The sequence below is a fragment of the Enoplosus armatus genome, chromosome 16 (genome assembly GCF_043641665.1).
Source record: "Enoplosus armatus isolate fEnoArm2 chromosome 16, fEnoArm2.hap1, whole genome shotgun sequence".
Classification (NCBI taxonomy): domain Eukaryota; kingdom Metazoa; phylum Chordata; class Actinopteri; order Centrarchiformes; family Enoplosidae; genus Enoplosus; species Enoplosus armatus.
Window position 1 is genome coordinate 12277739 of NC_092195.1, and position 14674 is coordinate 12292412.

The following is a 14674-nucleotide window of genomic DNA, read 5'->3' on the forward strand; positions in this document are numbered from 1 at the left end:
ACTAATGTGAAAACAGCAGGGAGGGCTGTCTTCGCCCTGAAGTGGAACGAATACTGTGATCGGTTTAAAGTAAATCATTTATAAAAGGAATTTAAAATATGCAAGCTGAACTCTGTAACCTTTAGGCTCCAACTGCCCACACATGTATTGTCAGCTGTTAATAATAGTGAGGACTTGACAAGATATTGTTGGGCAGAAAATCCATCAGATTTTGAAATTTTGTTGTACTACTGTACAATCAAGTTGAAGGATCATGGAAGGAATGAAGGTCAAGTGTGCAAGATGCAAAGTTTGAGGTAGTTTTATTATCTTTTTTTTTTTGTTAAAGTGGTACAGCATGTACAATAACAATGAAATCAAAGTTGTAAGGCTACACTTGAACATTAAAATCATCATGTCATTTAATATCCAACATTTGCTAATTGATACATTAGTTATATTAACGTAACATAAAGGATCAGGTTTATCACAGTGATTACGGCATATCGTTAGACAGATCACCGTACGACCAAAACTAAATTATGAAAAGATAAAAGTACTTCATCTTGCAGTAAAACACTTCTCACTACAGACAGATGAGGTAGCATCCAAGAAGTCATTTTAGTTTGACTTCATTGGGAATAGACTGGCCTTTCACTGCAGCCACAGCATTTTCTACCATCCTCTGTACCATCCTCCTTGTTGTAGTGTAAGTGTTGGTGCCAACGTGGGGGGTGATCAGCACATTGGGAAGGCCAAGGAGGGGATGATCCCTGCACAAGAAGAAGAAGAGGAGTTGTTAGGATCCAGCCAGTGTTGGTAAATGTGCTGCTTCCTTTCACTAATATTTCATCAGTGTGTTTTGGCTTTTAATCAATTAAAACAAAGCAGTGCCTGCTTGCACCCTTTACTTGTATGTGCAGATGAATTCATTTTTCCTTTTCAGGTTGTGTTTAACAGAATAGAAAAGCTGGTCAAGAGGTTGAAAAATGTCCAGGGCTTTACAAGAACACTGACATATTATCACCTAGAACTTTCTCATGGCGGTTGTGTTAGCAGACATTCAGACACATTCACATAATTCAAATTTCAAAGAAGGAGAATGTGGTCATTCTTCTTTCACTCATTACAAATCTCACTTCAATAAAAACTGATAGTGATTCTGGTTGAAGAGTGTGGGTGTTTTTAGACCTTGGCAAAGGTTCAGGGTGAGTCACGTCTAGCGCTGCCGCACGAATCGATCCAGACTGCAGCGCTTCGACTAAAGCATCCTGGTCCACAACCAGACCTGAGACACGAAAAGAAATTAGACTAAAAAATAACTTTCTGCAATTCTTTTTACCAAGATTTGCAAAGTCTAGGAAACACGTTATCCTCACCTCTGCTGATGTTGACCAGTGTCGCTGTGGGTTTCATGAGGGACAGCTCTCTATGGCTGATCAGGCCTGTGGTCTCAGGGCTCAGGTTGACCGCCAGCATGACAAAGTCTGACTCTCTCAGCAGCTCATCCATGTTCTCACAGTACCTCGCCCCGACGGCCCGCTCATCTTCGACGCTCCTGAAGAGCGCAGAGAAAAGATGGAGCTGACCATTTACATGGTCTCGTTGATTTATTGCTTTAAAATGTTAATTATAGTAGTGATATATCTACAAATATCTGTACAAGTTGGCTCAGCTTTTTGGTGGATTTTGACAAAATATTATATCATTCTGAAATTGTCAAACATCATTTACCATCTACCTTTATTGTTTAGATGTACAACAGGTATAATTTCAGGAATTATGCCTGTGTTTGATATAAATTAGTCTTACAAATTACTTCTGAACCAAATGAACTATTTAGTCATCAAACTTTTACCTCCTGCTCCTGTTGTGATACAGGATCTTCATGTCAAATCCTTTTCCTCTTTGAGCGATTTTGCAGCCAATGTGTCCCATTCCAATAATCCCCAGAGTCGACCCCGTGACTTCAACTCCCATCAGGCTCAGTGGTATATTGGTGGTCTTTGGGTCCACAGCTATTTGGTGACCTGTGGAAAAACAGGTCCAAAAAAACTCAAATCCTTCAATCAACAACGTTTTTTTATCAAAGCCTGTACTGCTGCTGCTACACATTATTCTCGGGTGTCTACTGGATGTGAAGGGTGTTTTCAGCATTTAATAATTAGTTTAATTAATGATAAGTATGAATTGATTTATATTAATCTCAAATTTTACTCTCTGTCAGTAAAGTTAAAAAAGCAGGCCACAAATTATTAGTGAGATGAAATGTGATCGAAAGAATCATTAATTAATGGACTCAAGGTGAAATTTAAAGGCCTAAATAATTTTACAAATTCATAAATCTATCCTTCATTTAAAAACAGAGGATTGGAATAGAAAAATACAAGTGTTAATTGGCACATTTCAAGATAATTCTTTAACTAATACTGTTTTGAATGACACTATTTAAAGCCACTGTGGCCAATAGTGACCATTTCAGGATAATGGTTCATGCTACATCATAGTGCCATAGTGAAGAGTGATAAAGTCAGTGAACTGACTCAGTAATGTCTGTTTTCCAGCAATATCCATATTAAGTTTGCTAACATACACCAACATTAGCCACCAAGTAAAGCTGTAAAAAGGGAGTCCTGAAGGTATTAAATTAAGAAAGAGGTTGTTGGTAAATTAATTGTTTCATAAATTACTTATATTATAAATTAAAATACTTGTTTTATTATGTTTATTTAAGACAATTGTATATCTTAACCATTAATTTTTCTTCCATTATGAACAAAAACTTACTTTCCTGATACTGACATACCCTCAGACAGTCTGCAGGTTTTTGTATGACCACATTGAGGACTCTTCCTTAAAGTGTGAATGCATCTGACTGCATCTTGTTTGGCCTTCGGCTACTGACAATTCAAAGGATTCAGTTAACCTTTGACCTCGGGAGTCTTAGGATACATGGTGTCATACAGATTCTGAAACACTTTGAGGCAAATGTATGATTTTGGTCTGTATAAATAAAACTGACTAGACTTGATTTGACTCACCCTCAACGATCTTCCGCGCCGATGCCAGGAGCAGTCCCATTGCGATATCTGCAGTGGCATCGCTCACCACGCCGGGCGTGTTGGTCACCTTCACGCCGAGACTGTTGATGTACGGCACATCCAGGTGGTCGATGCCCACTCCTCCGTTGGCGACCACCTTCAGCGAGGGAAGCAAACTGAGCAGCGAAGGCTCGGCTGCAGGACTGGTGTTCCACAAGAACAGGGCCTGGATTTTAGGGCCGTGCAGCTGGGCGTTTTGAAGGAAGTCTTTGTGGCAGATGATTTGGAAGTGTTGTTTCATTATGTCAGTGACTTCTTCAAGGTAACCTTGCTTGCCCACCTCTGAGATCAGAGCCCATGGCTTGTTGTCCTCCATCACCTGGAGGGATGAAAGTTAAAACACAATATGAAACACACTAACTTTGGTTCATCTCAAGGCCTGGAGTGGGCAGGGATGGGGTATATGGTTTCAGATTCAAAATGGCTTTTAATGAAACAATAATGTAACTTTCAGCAAGGCTGGATCACTAATGGGGCAAAGTCAGCAAACTGCCCTGGACCTCCAGACCCTCGGGGGGCCCAAAGGCTCCAGTTTCACCATGTGGTAATTAGTTTGTGGTGATGTAATTCATTCCAGATTTGGTAGTACTGTATTCACCAAAACACATCATAAACTGATAAAATGGGAGCTGCAAAGCAGAAGTTAATGTCTGTGCAGTAAATATTAAACTTAGCTTTGCATAAAGACTGGAAACAGGGGGAAAGGGCTAGCCTAGCTCTGTCCAAAGTACTGATGAGAGGACCGGTTCCTTAAAGTAACCTGGTTGGTTTCATTCATCTGGCACCAGCAAGCCGACTCATGAACGACTTGTTTCGTTCTTTATTTTTTAATTTAGACTATCTATTGGCCCTGAGCAGTTGCCAGGCAACCAGCGCAGACTCCAGGAAGTCACTGCTCCCTTTGAACAGAGCCAGATTAGCTGTTTCCCCCCTGTCTCCGGTCTTTACAGTCTTCTCAATACATATGACATCACAATATAGCATAACTGATAGTCAATGGTGTCAAAATCAGGGCCTGCTGTCACAGCAGTATCCAAGATGGATGCCTCAAGTTACTTCAGATCACTTCTCATGAATTAAACACTTATTAATAACCTGTTATCAATAATAACCTGTTATCAATAATAACCAGTGGTTATACAAATTCAGTAAGAACTTACAAAAAATCATGGACGGGACAGCACTCACAAGTGTTCCTTGTTCTGGGTTCCCTCTGCACTTGAACCAGGAAGAACTACTTAGGCAATGTTTAGGATTTCAAAATAAGAGCTGCATTTCAACAATACTACACCTCCTTCTACTACTACTATTAGATAATAATAATAACTACTATTAGATAATAATAATAATGATAATAATAATAATGATCATAATAATAATGATCATAATAATAATTTTTATTGTTAATGGTTTTTAGTGTTTCAAATGAATCCAGGCCAAAGATATTTGACTCATTTTTAGGTTGATAGGACACCTTTAAAATGTTATGCCTGAGAGAGAAGCATTATATTCAGTATGAAAGAAACACAAAAATAATCTTTAATAATCATAAAATAAGTCAACGTTTGTTTTATTATTGAGGAAAACATAAATCAATATGAAATTACATGAGTGTAATTTCAGAATGTCAATATTGTGGCAGGCTAATATTTTCACTCTGAACGACTCACCAAGCTGATAAATTGAGTTCATCAGTGAATGTTATTGGCTTCTTACAGCAGAGCTTCAGCCTGATATAAAAGTGGGAACACTCTAAAACAAAATGTCAAACATGATGATACTAATAACGTTTGCAGAGACATGCATAAACAGAGGCTGATGTCCATAAACCTGTTGCCCCTGTGCATGCTGGGAGGCTTTCACTACACCAGGTCAGGAGGGTTAGCAACAACATCCAGTTTAATGTCTAATCTGTTCGACAATTATGGTCAAACTGAACCGAAGACTGGAAACTTGAAGTGGACTTTGGTTGACCCAGACTTCATTTTAAACATCTCTCATTCCTTAATACTTATGGTTTAATTTAAACAGGCTTCATTGCTCTTGATGAGGAAATTACAACTAATGTCCACGGTTATGTTTTTGTATTGTCTCGTGTACGTGGCTAAGACGACTAAGGTCTGAACAAGACGTAGGGTTTCTGCTGCTCGAGGAGGGAGACCGCAGATCTCTATACAGTAAAAACACATGAAATATCACTGCAGTATATTCTGGTGTGAGAGCAGAGATAATTTGGCACAGTAATCATAAAGCATATGTTTCTTGTGATGTAAGAAAAATAAATCAAAGAATGTTAACTGGAAGTAGGTTTTTTTTAGTTGAATGTGCCAATAAATTATTGATTTAAGTCAGAGAAATGTTACTGGTGGATCATAATATTGGTGCTGGGAATAGGTCACAAGTCATTATGATCATACTGTACTGTATGTCAATGCTCAGATTGAGTTCACTGACCTTCAGCCCTGCACCCGACCCTGTCCTCTTACTCCAACCAAAGTTTGTATCCAGCATATCCCCAAAAACACTCCCATTACAAGCCCCTCGACAATACCTTTTTGTGTTGCAGCTGGCGCACAGATCTGTGCATGTTAGTCACTTTAAGAAGCCGGGATGCTTGTGCTGAACCCCACAGTCTCCTCACACACTGGACATAGCAGAGACTTCGCATTCTGGCTGGCAAGTTAATGATATTGTCAATATAGAGTTTTATAATGTTACAGAAAAAATTTAAACCCAGCAGAAATGATTATCTGCAAGGTGGCAATCAATAATTACTGCTGATTTGATGTGCAAATAATCCTTCAACATAAAACAGAGTGGAGGAAAGTGTTAATTCAGTCGTATTTTTAGTGTGCATGAAGTGAAAGTCCACAGGTCAAACTTCTATGAATAAATGATTAACATGAAACTTGCGGGTCACCTAAAAAATCCCAAACAAGCTAATGCATCAAATGATACAAAAATATTTGATGTATTTAGTAGAGAAATATTTTAAATGACATCAACATTTCTCTTAGTTAGTTAGTTCTGTTAGTTGAGTTCTCACCTTTTCAGCTGGCACTTGAAGAGTTTTTCTCAACCCTGCTGTTTCCTGACTCTCAGTTACGAGGGGTAGAAACTGAGGTTTAAGAGGGAGGGGGGGGAGGAAGACATTCAGCTGGTCTTTGATAACATCTGACCTCCCCTTTGCATTAGATGAAATGTAACTGTTTAAACTGGAGACGCTGCAGAGGGTCGACAACACCCAGTGGCATAGAGAGGAGGGGAGGATTTCATTCAGTGAGCGGGTAGGCAGAAGCTTCTGGGTGGTGATTGCACAAGACCGAGCACAGCAACCAATGGTCAGAAACCCCCCCACCACCCATAAAGAGACAGTACACAACTGTTCCAGTATCATGAAGTTTAGCTTGTCAATTCTCCTCCTGTTGTATCTGCTTGTTAGTGTCATCATGTTCTCCCCCTCCAGTTCAGTGGGAAATTCTGATTTGATTTGAGGAAACGAATTATCCTCGAAGGGGAAGTTAAGCAACTGTAGCAGCTAATAATAATTGGAATTAGAGGAGCATGTAATTGGAAGAGCATGTAATTTGAAGTGCATGCAAATTGGCAGTTAACCAACCAAATGTATGACCAAGCATGTGCAAGAAGTTTGGATTCTAGCATCAACACAATGTGCAAAATGTATAAGATGGTGTGAGATTTGTTCATTATGAAAAACGATAAATGATAATAACATACAGATGAGCAAAATGTGCTTAATTCACATTGACAAGTTCCATAAGAAGCCATGAATGTAAATGTTTTGTTGGCAATTTCTTTTGTGTCACAGACAAACTGCTGCTTGTTTTTGCCTTTAGCAATGTCATCCAGGTCACCAAGCCACAGTGCAGCAAATAGAATATGCTCAACCACAAATAAGAAACTAAGTCAACTTTATATATACAGCATTTTTTAAAGCAGTAGTTACAAAGTGCTCGACTGGAGAGAAAAGAAAGACACACTTATGTTGCAGAAACCACAAAATATAAAGTTATCATAATAAGAAACACTCAAAGAGCTTTAGTGAGCCTTTCATAAGGCGACAATACAATTTCCATAACTGCAAAACTCCTTATCAACTATTTAAGAGCCTTTGAACTTGAAGTATTCTCACCTACATTAGGACATACGATGTTATTTGAACATGTAGCCACTAGGTGGCAGTAACATATTAACCTGTGTCTGTCTGTCTGCAGCACAATGACTTCACATGTGTTTGAATGAGCTTATCAGTGCTGAAAGTCTTGAAAGCTGCTGCTCAGGCTGCTAACAGCTTTGAGCTGGAGTGACACATCCCACATAACCTGCCCGCACCGATGCTGCTCCTTTGTGTGGGATGGATGACCCCAACTACCTTGAGTGTTTCTATTCGCAATAGCCTATCGAAAGAATCAGCAGACAACAGGACAACACTGTGTCCAACCTTTTTGCTGTGTGATCTACCTCTAGACACCCATTAAAATGAAGGAATATGTCCAAATAATGCAAGAATGATAGAAAAGTTAGAAAACACACACAATTTTGTGCATCTTTCGTTGTTATCCCTTTAGTCATGTGACCAATCAGATTTATCTTGGGATGGTCTGAAGTTGGGAACCACACTGTGTAATAAGTCACACGGAGGTAAAGAGCATTTTAGATTAGATTTTTCAATTTTTAGACAATCTATTATATTTTTGACTATAGCCTCTTTATCTTTGCCTTGAGGTGGGTTGTTGAGCCTCTAAACTGTTACTAAAACCTTTTTAAGATTTAAATTTATCCACACCTGAAATCGACTGCTGTATTTCTCTCTGACCTGACTCACTGATGCTCAATGGCATCTTGAAGGTAAATTGTTCAGTGAAGCTTTCACTCAAATTATCTGTAAATTCAAGCAGATACGCGACTAGTCACAAGGTCACCTGTTGAACTTGCAGCTTCCCTCTAGATTTGGTAAAAGTTGATTAAAAGGAGTTGTTTGTAATGTTATTGTCTATGTGGGTGTGTGTTTCTGCAACAACATCAGGGGAGGCCATGTGTACAAGGCAGCTGCAGATCAGCAGCTTACCTGCTTTTCACTGTTGCATAATCTCACCACCTTAACTTAAAGGATCTGCTCCTCCTCATCCTTCCCTCGCCTCCTCCACACCTGTGTCTGTTGTTCCTCTTCACCTCCTCCCATCTCTCCCTTCTTCTTACCTCTCCCCCCACTCTGTCACCTGGGCACTCCTTCAAACTTCCAGCTCCACACTTTTTCTCATCCACCTCCTCCCATAGCCTCCGATGCCTTCTCTTTGTCTCTCCTCCTTGCATCTGAGGCCACAGCCTTCTTCCTCCCTCTATCTGTACTGGCCAGGAGTCCATTAGGCTTTCATTAAGCCAGTTCAGATCTCCAGCCAAGCTCCAGTTCCAACTGCCGCCACATCCGACAGCAGAAGGTCTTTCAGCAAAGTGCTGACTCACGTGGGAGACACAGCAATTATTTATCTGCCTTGTCACACAGCATTTTAGATATTGTTGACAATGCTCTTTGAACATGGAAGTACGATCCAAGTCACATCAGGAGGTCAAATGGGAGGTTTTTGTAATTTAAGGAAAAAGCATCCCACGTTTCATCAAGACATTTGTTCAGAACACTGTATTCATCACCACCTTACATCATAGCTCAATACGACAGCACTTATTGTGTTGCATGTCATGGTCTCATGTTTGCACACAGGTGAGGACTTATATCTGACCTGTGGTGTCACAGTTTGTCACGGTACAGCACAGAGGAGACACTGAGTGAAAAAATCCTTAAGTAAACTCTGCCTCTCTATAATACTTTGCTGACGTGAGTCCACAGCCTCATCCTGACTCAGCTTATCGGCGCCACAGAGCTCTTTGAAGTCAAGGTGTAGTCGCTTTTCACTGTGCCTCCTCTGAGCAGATAAAAATAAAACTCCAAAACAATGCAGATGGCTTCGCTGTGGAATTTATAAATGGTGTTAGTGCTGTGGTGTCATGTCTACTTTCTTGTATTTTCTGGCAGTAAGTAAACTGCAGTGAAACAAGTCAATCAAAAATCAAATTATATGTATAACTCTTTCCTACGGTCTAGAGACAAAATAATAAAAGTCATCTGTAAAGAATGATGCAGGCAAATGCCCACAGTCAATGTGATATTTACCAACATTTAGTAAATTAAATGGTTCATTACTATAATTTGAACCAGTAACAAAGCCCTATTTGGTGCCTTGTTGAGGATGCTTGCAAAGTTCATTTTAGAAATGCAATTTTCATTCAAGTTTCATTTAAACATCTTTTTTTCTATTAAAGTTTACTTTGCTGTAAAGGCCTGTGTCTTTTTAAAACTGTAATCAATAGCTAACAGTTCTCCTTGAGTAAAGTACTGATTCTAACAATTCCTTTTAACTTTCTTTTCTTTTAAAACATTGTTTTACATTTATGGGGAAATTATACCTTTTTTAAGCACTTTTTTAACCTATTTTCTTACATTTAGTCTCTTTTTAAAACTGGTATTAATAACTGACAGTCCTCTAAGAACTGCACATGTTTCATTCAGGATCCTGGTGCATGGTTTAACCACAGGCTACATCTAGTCTAATGCAGACATAATCATCTAATTATATCCTTTTAGTACATGTGTAAGAAAACATAGCGGATTTGCATGTGTGTATAGTGTATACTTTGAGGGTTTGCATCAAAAATATAACCAGAATTGTTGTGCTGAGAAAAGTGGCTCTGTTTCCTTCACTGTGTATTTGCCACTGTTTTCATGTTTATGCTAACATCTCGTGTCCAACTCTTTCAATATGAACCATGTGGAGACTCGGCCTGCAGAACATGTTAGTGGACATCTGCAGGACAAGCGAGTGTCTTCGGTGACTCAGGATTCCCCCCTAGGGTTTTGTCCCTGGGTTTGTTCAGAGGATTCCCCCTCCTGCAGGTGCTGTTGTCTTGCAGGAACACAACAGAGACCACACACACACACACAGTTCACACCTGTGTCTCTCTAATGGTTCTGAAGAAGCTCAACACGCAACTCAGCATGTCCTGGTTGAGAATAAATTCACCTGCTGGGTAATCCAGTCAGCCTGAGCATTAGTCTGTTGCTCATGACGCACAGCGCTGTTCGGTGAAGTCAGAGGTCAACTCAGTAGAGCCGGCCTTGTTCTCTGACTGGAGGATCACCTGCTCCTCTCTGGTGCCCGGTGACCCATGCTTTGCCTTTTGATACAGAGGACACCGTCAGCATACACTAGACATATGTAACCACTCTCACACTAGATCATAACATCACATATTGGACAGTAACAGAAACAAGGCATGATGATGCAGTCTTGCTGGTGAATTTCATTATGGAGTTTTTTTTAATGTGTAACTTTGGGTGGCTTCTTCTTCTCAATAAGATCACAGTCCTGAGCCAGGGAATGGCTGCCAGAGAGATTAGCTCACCTCGAAACTTTGGCCACACTCCCCAGCGGGTTCAGAGCAGCATAAGGTTAGCGCCTTCTGGTTAGGTAACAGATAATCAGCAGAGGAGGAGAGGCTGTTGGTCCTCTACTGTGCAGCTCAGTGGCTTCTCCATCCAGCACCGGCTACTTAGCCTTGTCTTTAAAGCCGCTGTTACCTAATGACAGAGCCCGTGTAGAGCCATGGGCCGGGTGATTTAGAAGGTGGCTCTCCAGTTCAAAGCCTCTTGGCATTTGAGCTGTGGCAGACCAGGCCTCACTGGTGTGTGTGTATGGATGAGTGCAGAGTTGCTCATTGCGCTTCAGCCAGTCAGATCAATGTTATGCAAACCTATTAGTCAGAGGTTGCAGTGCTAGCTCCACAGTACTCAGGGACTTTCCCTCAGGGTCAAACTCACTGATGAGCTCTCACTTCTGTTAAGAGTGAATAACAATGTTGTCTGCTGGTTAAAGCCAATGACTCAGCATTACAATGTCAAACAATGCTACCACGACACTGAATTACCCACCCTGAAACTGCCTCAGTGAAGGCATCAGAGACTCATGATCTTTGTTCAATCATTATAAATGGATGCATTGATGTTTCATTAGCTTTTGTATCGTTTTTTTGTATAAAGTTGCATTATTATTTGAAACAAGTCCTCTATTTCTTTCTCATTAGTACATAAAGATAGCATACACGAGACAAACATAAGTGAAACAAAATTAACAGACAACAGCAAAACTAAACCAGTACTTTTAAATCTAAGGTTTTATGAGATTTTGTATTGTTGTGATTATTATCACAAAATACATGGCACTCTCTCTAGAGTATTGTTTCTGAAAACTTTATTTATGTTTTCTCTCAATGTAGGATTGTGTTTTTGGGGATGTTCATGTGACTTACAGCATCTCTGGTTTGAGTCTGGCTGGGACCTTTGTTGCTATTTCTCTTCTATCTTTAATAAAGGCATAAATTGCCCCCCCCCCCCCCCCCCCCCAAAAAAAAAAGAAAACGGTACTCAACTGGGGTTGCATGTGCACATTATCAACATTATCAACCAAGTTTTTGATGTTGCATGTGTCACCATTGTTGTATGCATTCATGCATGAATCTCAGTTCACTTAACCTCCAGGTCTGGCAATGTCAGGGTTTTTAAAAGATAAGTTACCACCAACTTTTCAAGGGACAATGGTCCTGAATGCACCCCTGCTGAGATATGACTCCTATATACATTTCTTTTATAGCTATTGTACAATGTTGTAGCCATTGATTTGGGTTTTTGCAACATTGCAAAGAGAAGTGCAACATGAAATTTTATCTCACAGAAGCTAAGATGATGCCTGCATGCGTGTGTCAATCAATGTTTTCTCACATAACATTTAAAACTTGTCTTTCGTGTTTAGTTTTTGAATGCAGAGGATCATTCTATCTGTCAGTGTGTTCAGGATTTTGCTGACTCAGTGGGAGGGAGGGGCTCTCAGTGTACTTTATAAGGCCATTAAGAAAATGCTCCCTGGAACACCGGCTGAATAAGCCCCGTGGCTTTGACTTCCACTAATCATCTTAGGTAAAGCATGGCTCCCAATGTGCCTGCATGGGAACACTTGTACTCGGTCACAGCAAATGCATGTTGGTTATCATAACCATAATCTCTCTCATCATCATCATCATGCAATACTCAGAAATAAGTAAGCCTATTATGTTGTCACTGCAACCGAACATATCATCTGGAGGTAATGTAAGGCAATGCAAAGATAGTGCAGAAAGTAAAGAGTTTAAAATGAAGTCTGTTTATCTTCATCATTTGAATCCCTGCAAGAGACTAGGTTGCAAATACCCCTCTGCAAGGCAGATAAGACACATATAATGCATGCAAGACTATGGTTAGAAAATGCATTTGCATGAAATAACATTTGTATTAAACTGCATTATTGAAGACAAGAATGTGGGCAGGTGTAAACTAAGGAGACATGCATTGCATGGCTGCTCAAACAGCTACGTTTTCCCTCTATTTTAAGCTTTTGAAATATTTGCTAAATGCTGCTTTAAGATGTTTTATGTTTATGTTTTTTTAATATCAGCATCAAATGTTACAACCTCGAACATGATACATTCTTTCTACCAGAAATATCCAAGTAAAGTAAGTGATGCTGTTAATAACAAGTAATAGCAGAAAAAACGAAACAATAAGTAGATGTAGCTATATATAAAATATATATATTCTAATGTATTTTATGGGCAGTAATGTAGCTAGTATGTACCAAAACAAACCGACTTCACTGTTTAATAATACAATTTCTTAATATTCCTGAGATATTCAGAAAGTATTATAAAGCACGGCAAATTGACTACACTGCCACTCAGAACTTCTAGTACTTATTTTCATAATATAACTATGTTTTCATGAATTAATTAGTCAAAAAACCGCTAACTTCTGTGTAAATCTTTTCATACTAATCGCCGTCCAGGTGCCGGGTTCTTGTTGCCAGGACAACGCGGATTCCCATTGGCCGCCGCCGCCCCACGTGACGAGCAGTCTTGACGTCACGGTGAGAGGCTGCGGGACTAAGCAGAGGCTGTGCAGCGGCTCAAGAAACAGACTGGTAGAGTTTGGACTGAGAGCAGCCGGGAAACTCCAGCTCCTGTGTGGCTCCTGCAACCTGTTGCTCCGCGTTGTTGTCTCTGAAAACTTTTACCGTCCGCACCGGTGACGCGAGGTAATGGACTATTAGAGACACTTATTAACAGGACCTCCACAGCAACTTAAAAGCGAGGTAAGTTGTCGCTAATATTGTGTCCGTCCCTCCCTCGCAGTTTGTCCGCTTCCTGTTACTTTTGTTTTGTTTCCAGCTCAGGTGAGATGGCTTTACAGGTTGAAGCAGATACCTTACAGCTAGAAACTCTTACTGACACTCTTATTCGTCTATGTAACATAACAAGTATAACAGTAGTTCCTCATTTTCTATAACTTTGCAGTGCAGCAGCGTTACAAGATGCTAGCAGCGGATAAAGCTTTACCTAGATTTCTAATCGGATGACGCTTCTTCTTCTTCTGTCCTAAATGAACTCTCAGAGGAGCTTGATGTCTTTACACACTTCATATTTAATTGTAGCGTGAGTGAGGACAGGAAGTGAAAAAGGAGTCCTGCCACCACACAAGGCTGAGTGAGGCAGGGTATCTCATTTCAGCAAACACACATCAGTCAGTCAGTGGATTAAAGCAAGGAGAGAGGAGGTAGCGTTATTGGACTGGTGGTGCAAGTTTGTTTTACTGTGAGTGAATGTCTTCGGTGGAGATTGTGATTATCTAGTCAGTGTAGTAGCAGTGAGATGTGTTTTCACTGTAATGAGCTGACAATCTTGGGAGCTTCAGTGCATATATGATAAAACAGCATTAGATCAATGATGAAAAGATCAAATAGTTGCAGAAAATGAATCGTCAAGGATTTTGATAATAATTTGCATAATTTATCAGGCCCAAATGTAAAACATTTGCAGGTTCCAGCCTCTTAAATATGAGTATTTATAGCTTCTCCTTGCTCTCATGACAGTTATTTATCAGTTAATGTCATTTTTTAAAATATAATATCAGGAAAAAAAGGTCCATTGCAATTTCCCTGAGTCCAAGGTGAGGTCTTCGAATGGCTTGTGCAACAACAACAGGACACATTTAAGGAGATATTTTACGTTTCAAACATGTTTTGAACTAGAACATGAAATAGGAATTTATTTCACTGTTTAGAAAACGGAGGAAAAAATGTCCATCGCAATTTCTGAGTCCAAGGTGAGATCTACAAACTGCTTGATGTATCCGACCACAGTCCCAAATCCAAAGATATTCAATTTCCATACAGTATAAACCAAATAGAAAATGTAACAGGAACAATTTTGAATGTAGATAACAGATACAAGTCATTTATCAAGTAAAGACATTCATTTCTACCAGCTTCTCAAATGTGAGGGCTCATTGCTTGACTCTGTTCTACAGTATGTAGACTAAATATTTAAACAAAGAAATGATTGACAAATGAATCAGTCATGCAAATAGTCATTAGTTGCAACCATACATTAAATTGCTTTAGCAATAGGACACATTGGTTTCAGGTTTCCACCAA

The 14674-nt window shown here is 39.7% G+C and overlaps 1 protein-coding gene across 1 annotated transcript; it reads right to left on the reverse strand.

Moving 5' to 3' along the window:
* Nucleotides 1–333: 333 nt before the first annotated feature.
* LOC139299130 (probable 2-ketogluconate reductase) lies at nt 334–5748 on the reverse strand. The gene is made up of 6 exons (XM_070922032.1): nt 5632–5748; nt 3021–3399; nt 1838–2009; nt 1359–1537; nt 1171–1267; nt 334–752 (listed from the first exon to the last, which is right to left on the reverse strand). The coding sequence occupies exons 1-6, from the start codon at nt 5746–5748 to the stop codon at nt 596–598; spliced, it is 1101 nt and encodes a 366-aa protein (XP_070778133.1). The 3' UTR covers nt 334–595.
* Nucleotides 5749–14674: the final 8926 nt, after the last annotated feature.

Bases quoted from the DNA above. Each gene is read 5' to 3' on its own strand.
- LOC139299130 (XM_070922032.1), bottom strand. From the start codon at position 5,748: ATGCGAAGTCTCTGCTATGTCCAGTGTGTGAGGAGACTGTGGGGTTCA. The intron at 3,400-5,631 runs GTATTGTCGAGG...TCATCCCTCCAG, and splicing joins GCCAGCTGCAACACAAAAAG to GTGATGGAGGACAACAAGCC. The intron at 2,010-3,020 runs GTGAGTCAAATC...GTTTTTCCACAG, and splicing joins GGCGCGGAAGATCGTTGAGG to GTCACCAAATAGCTGTGGAC.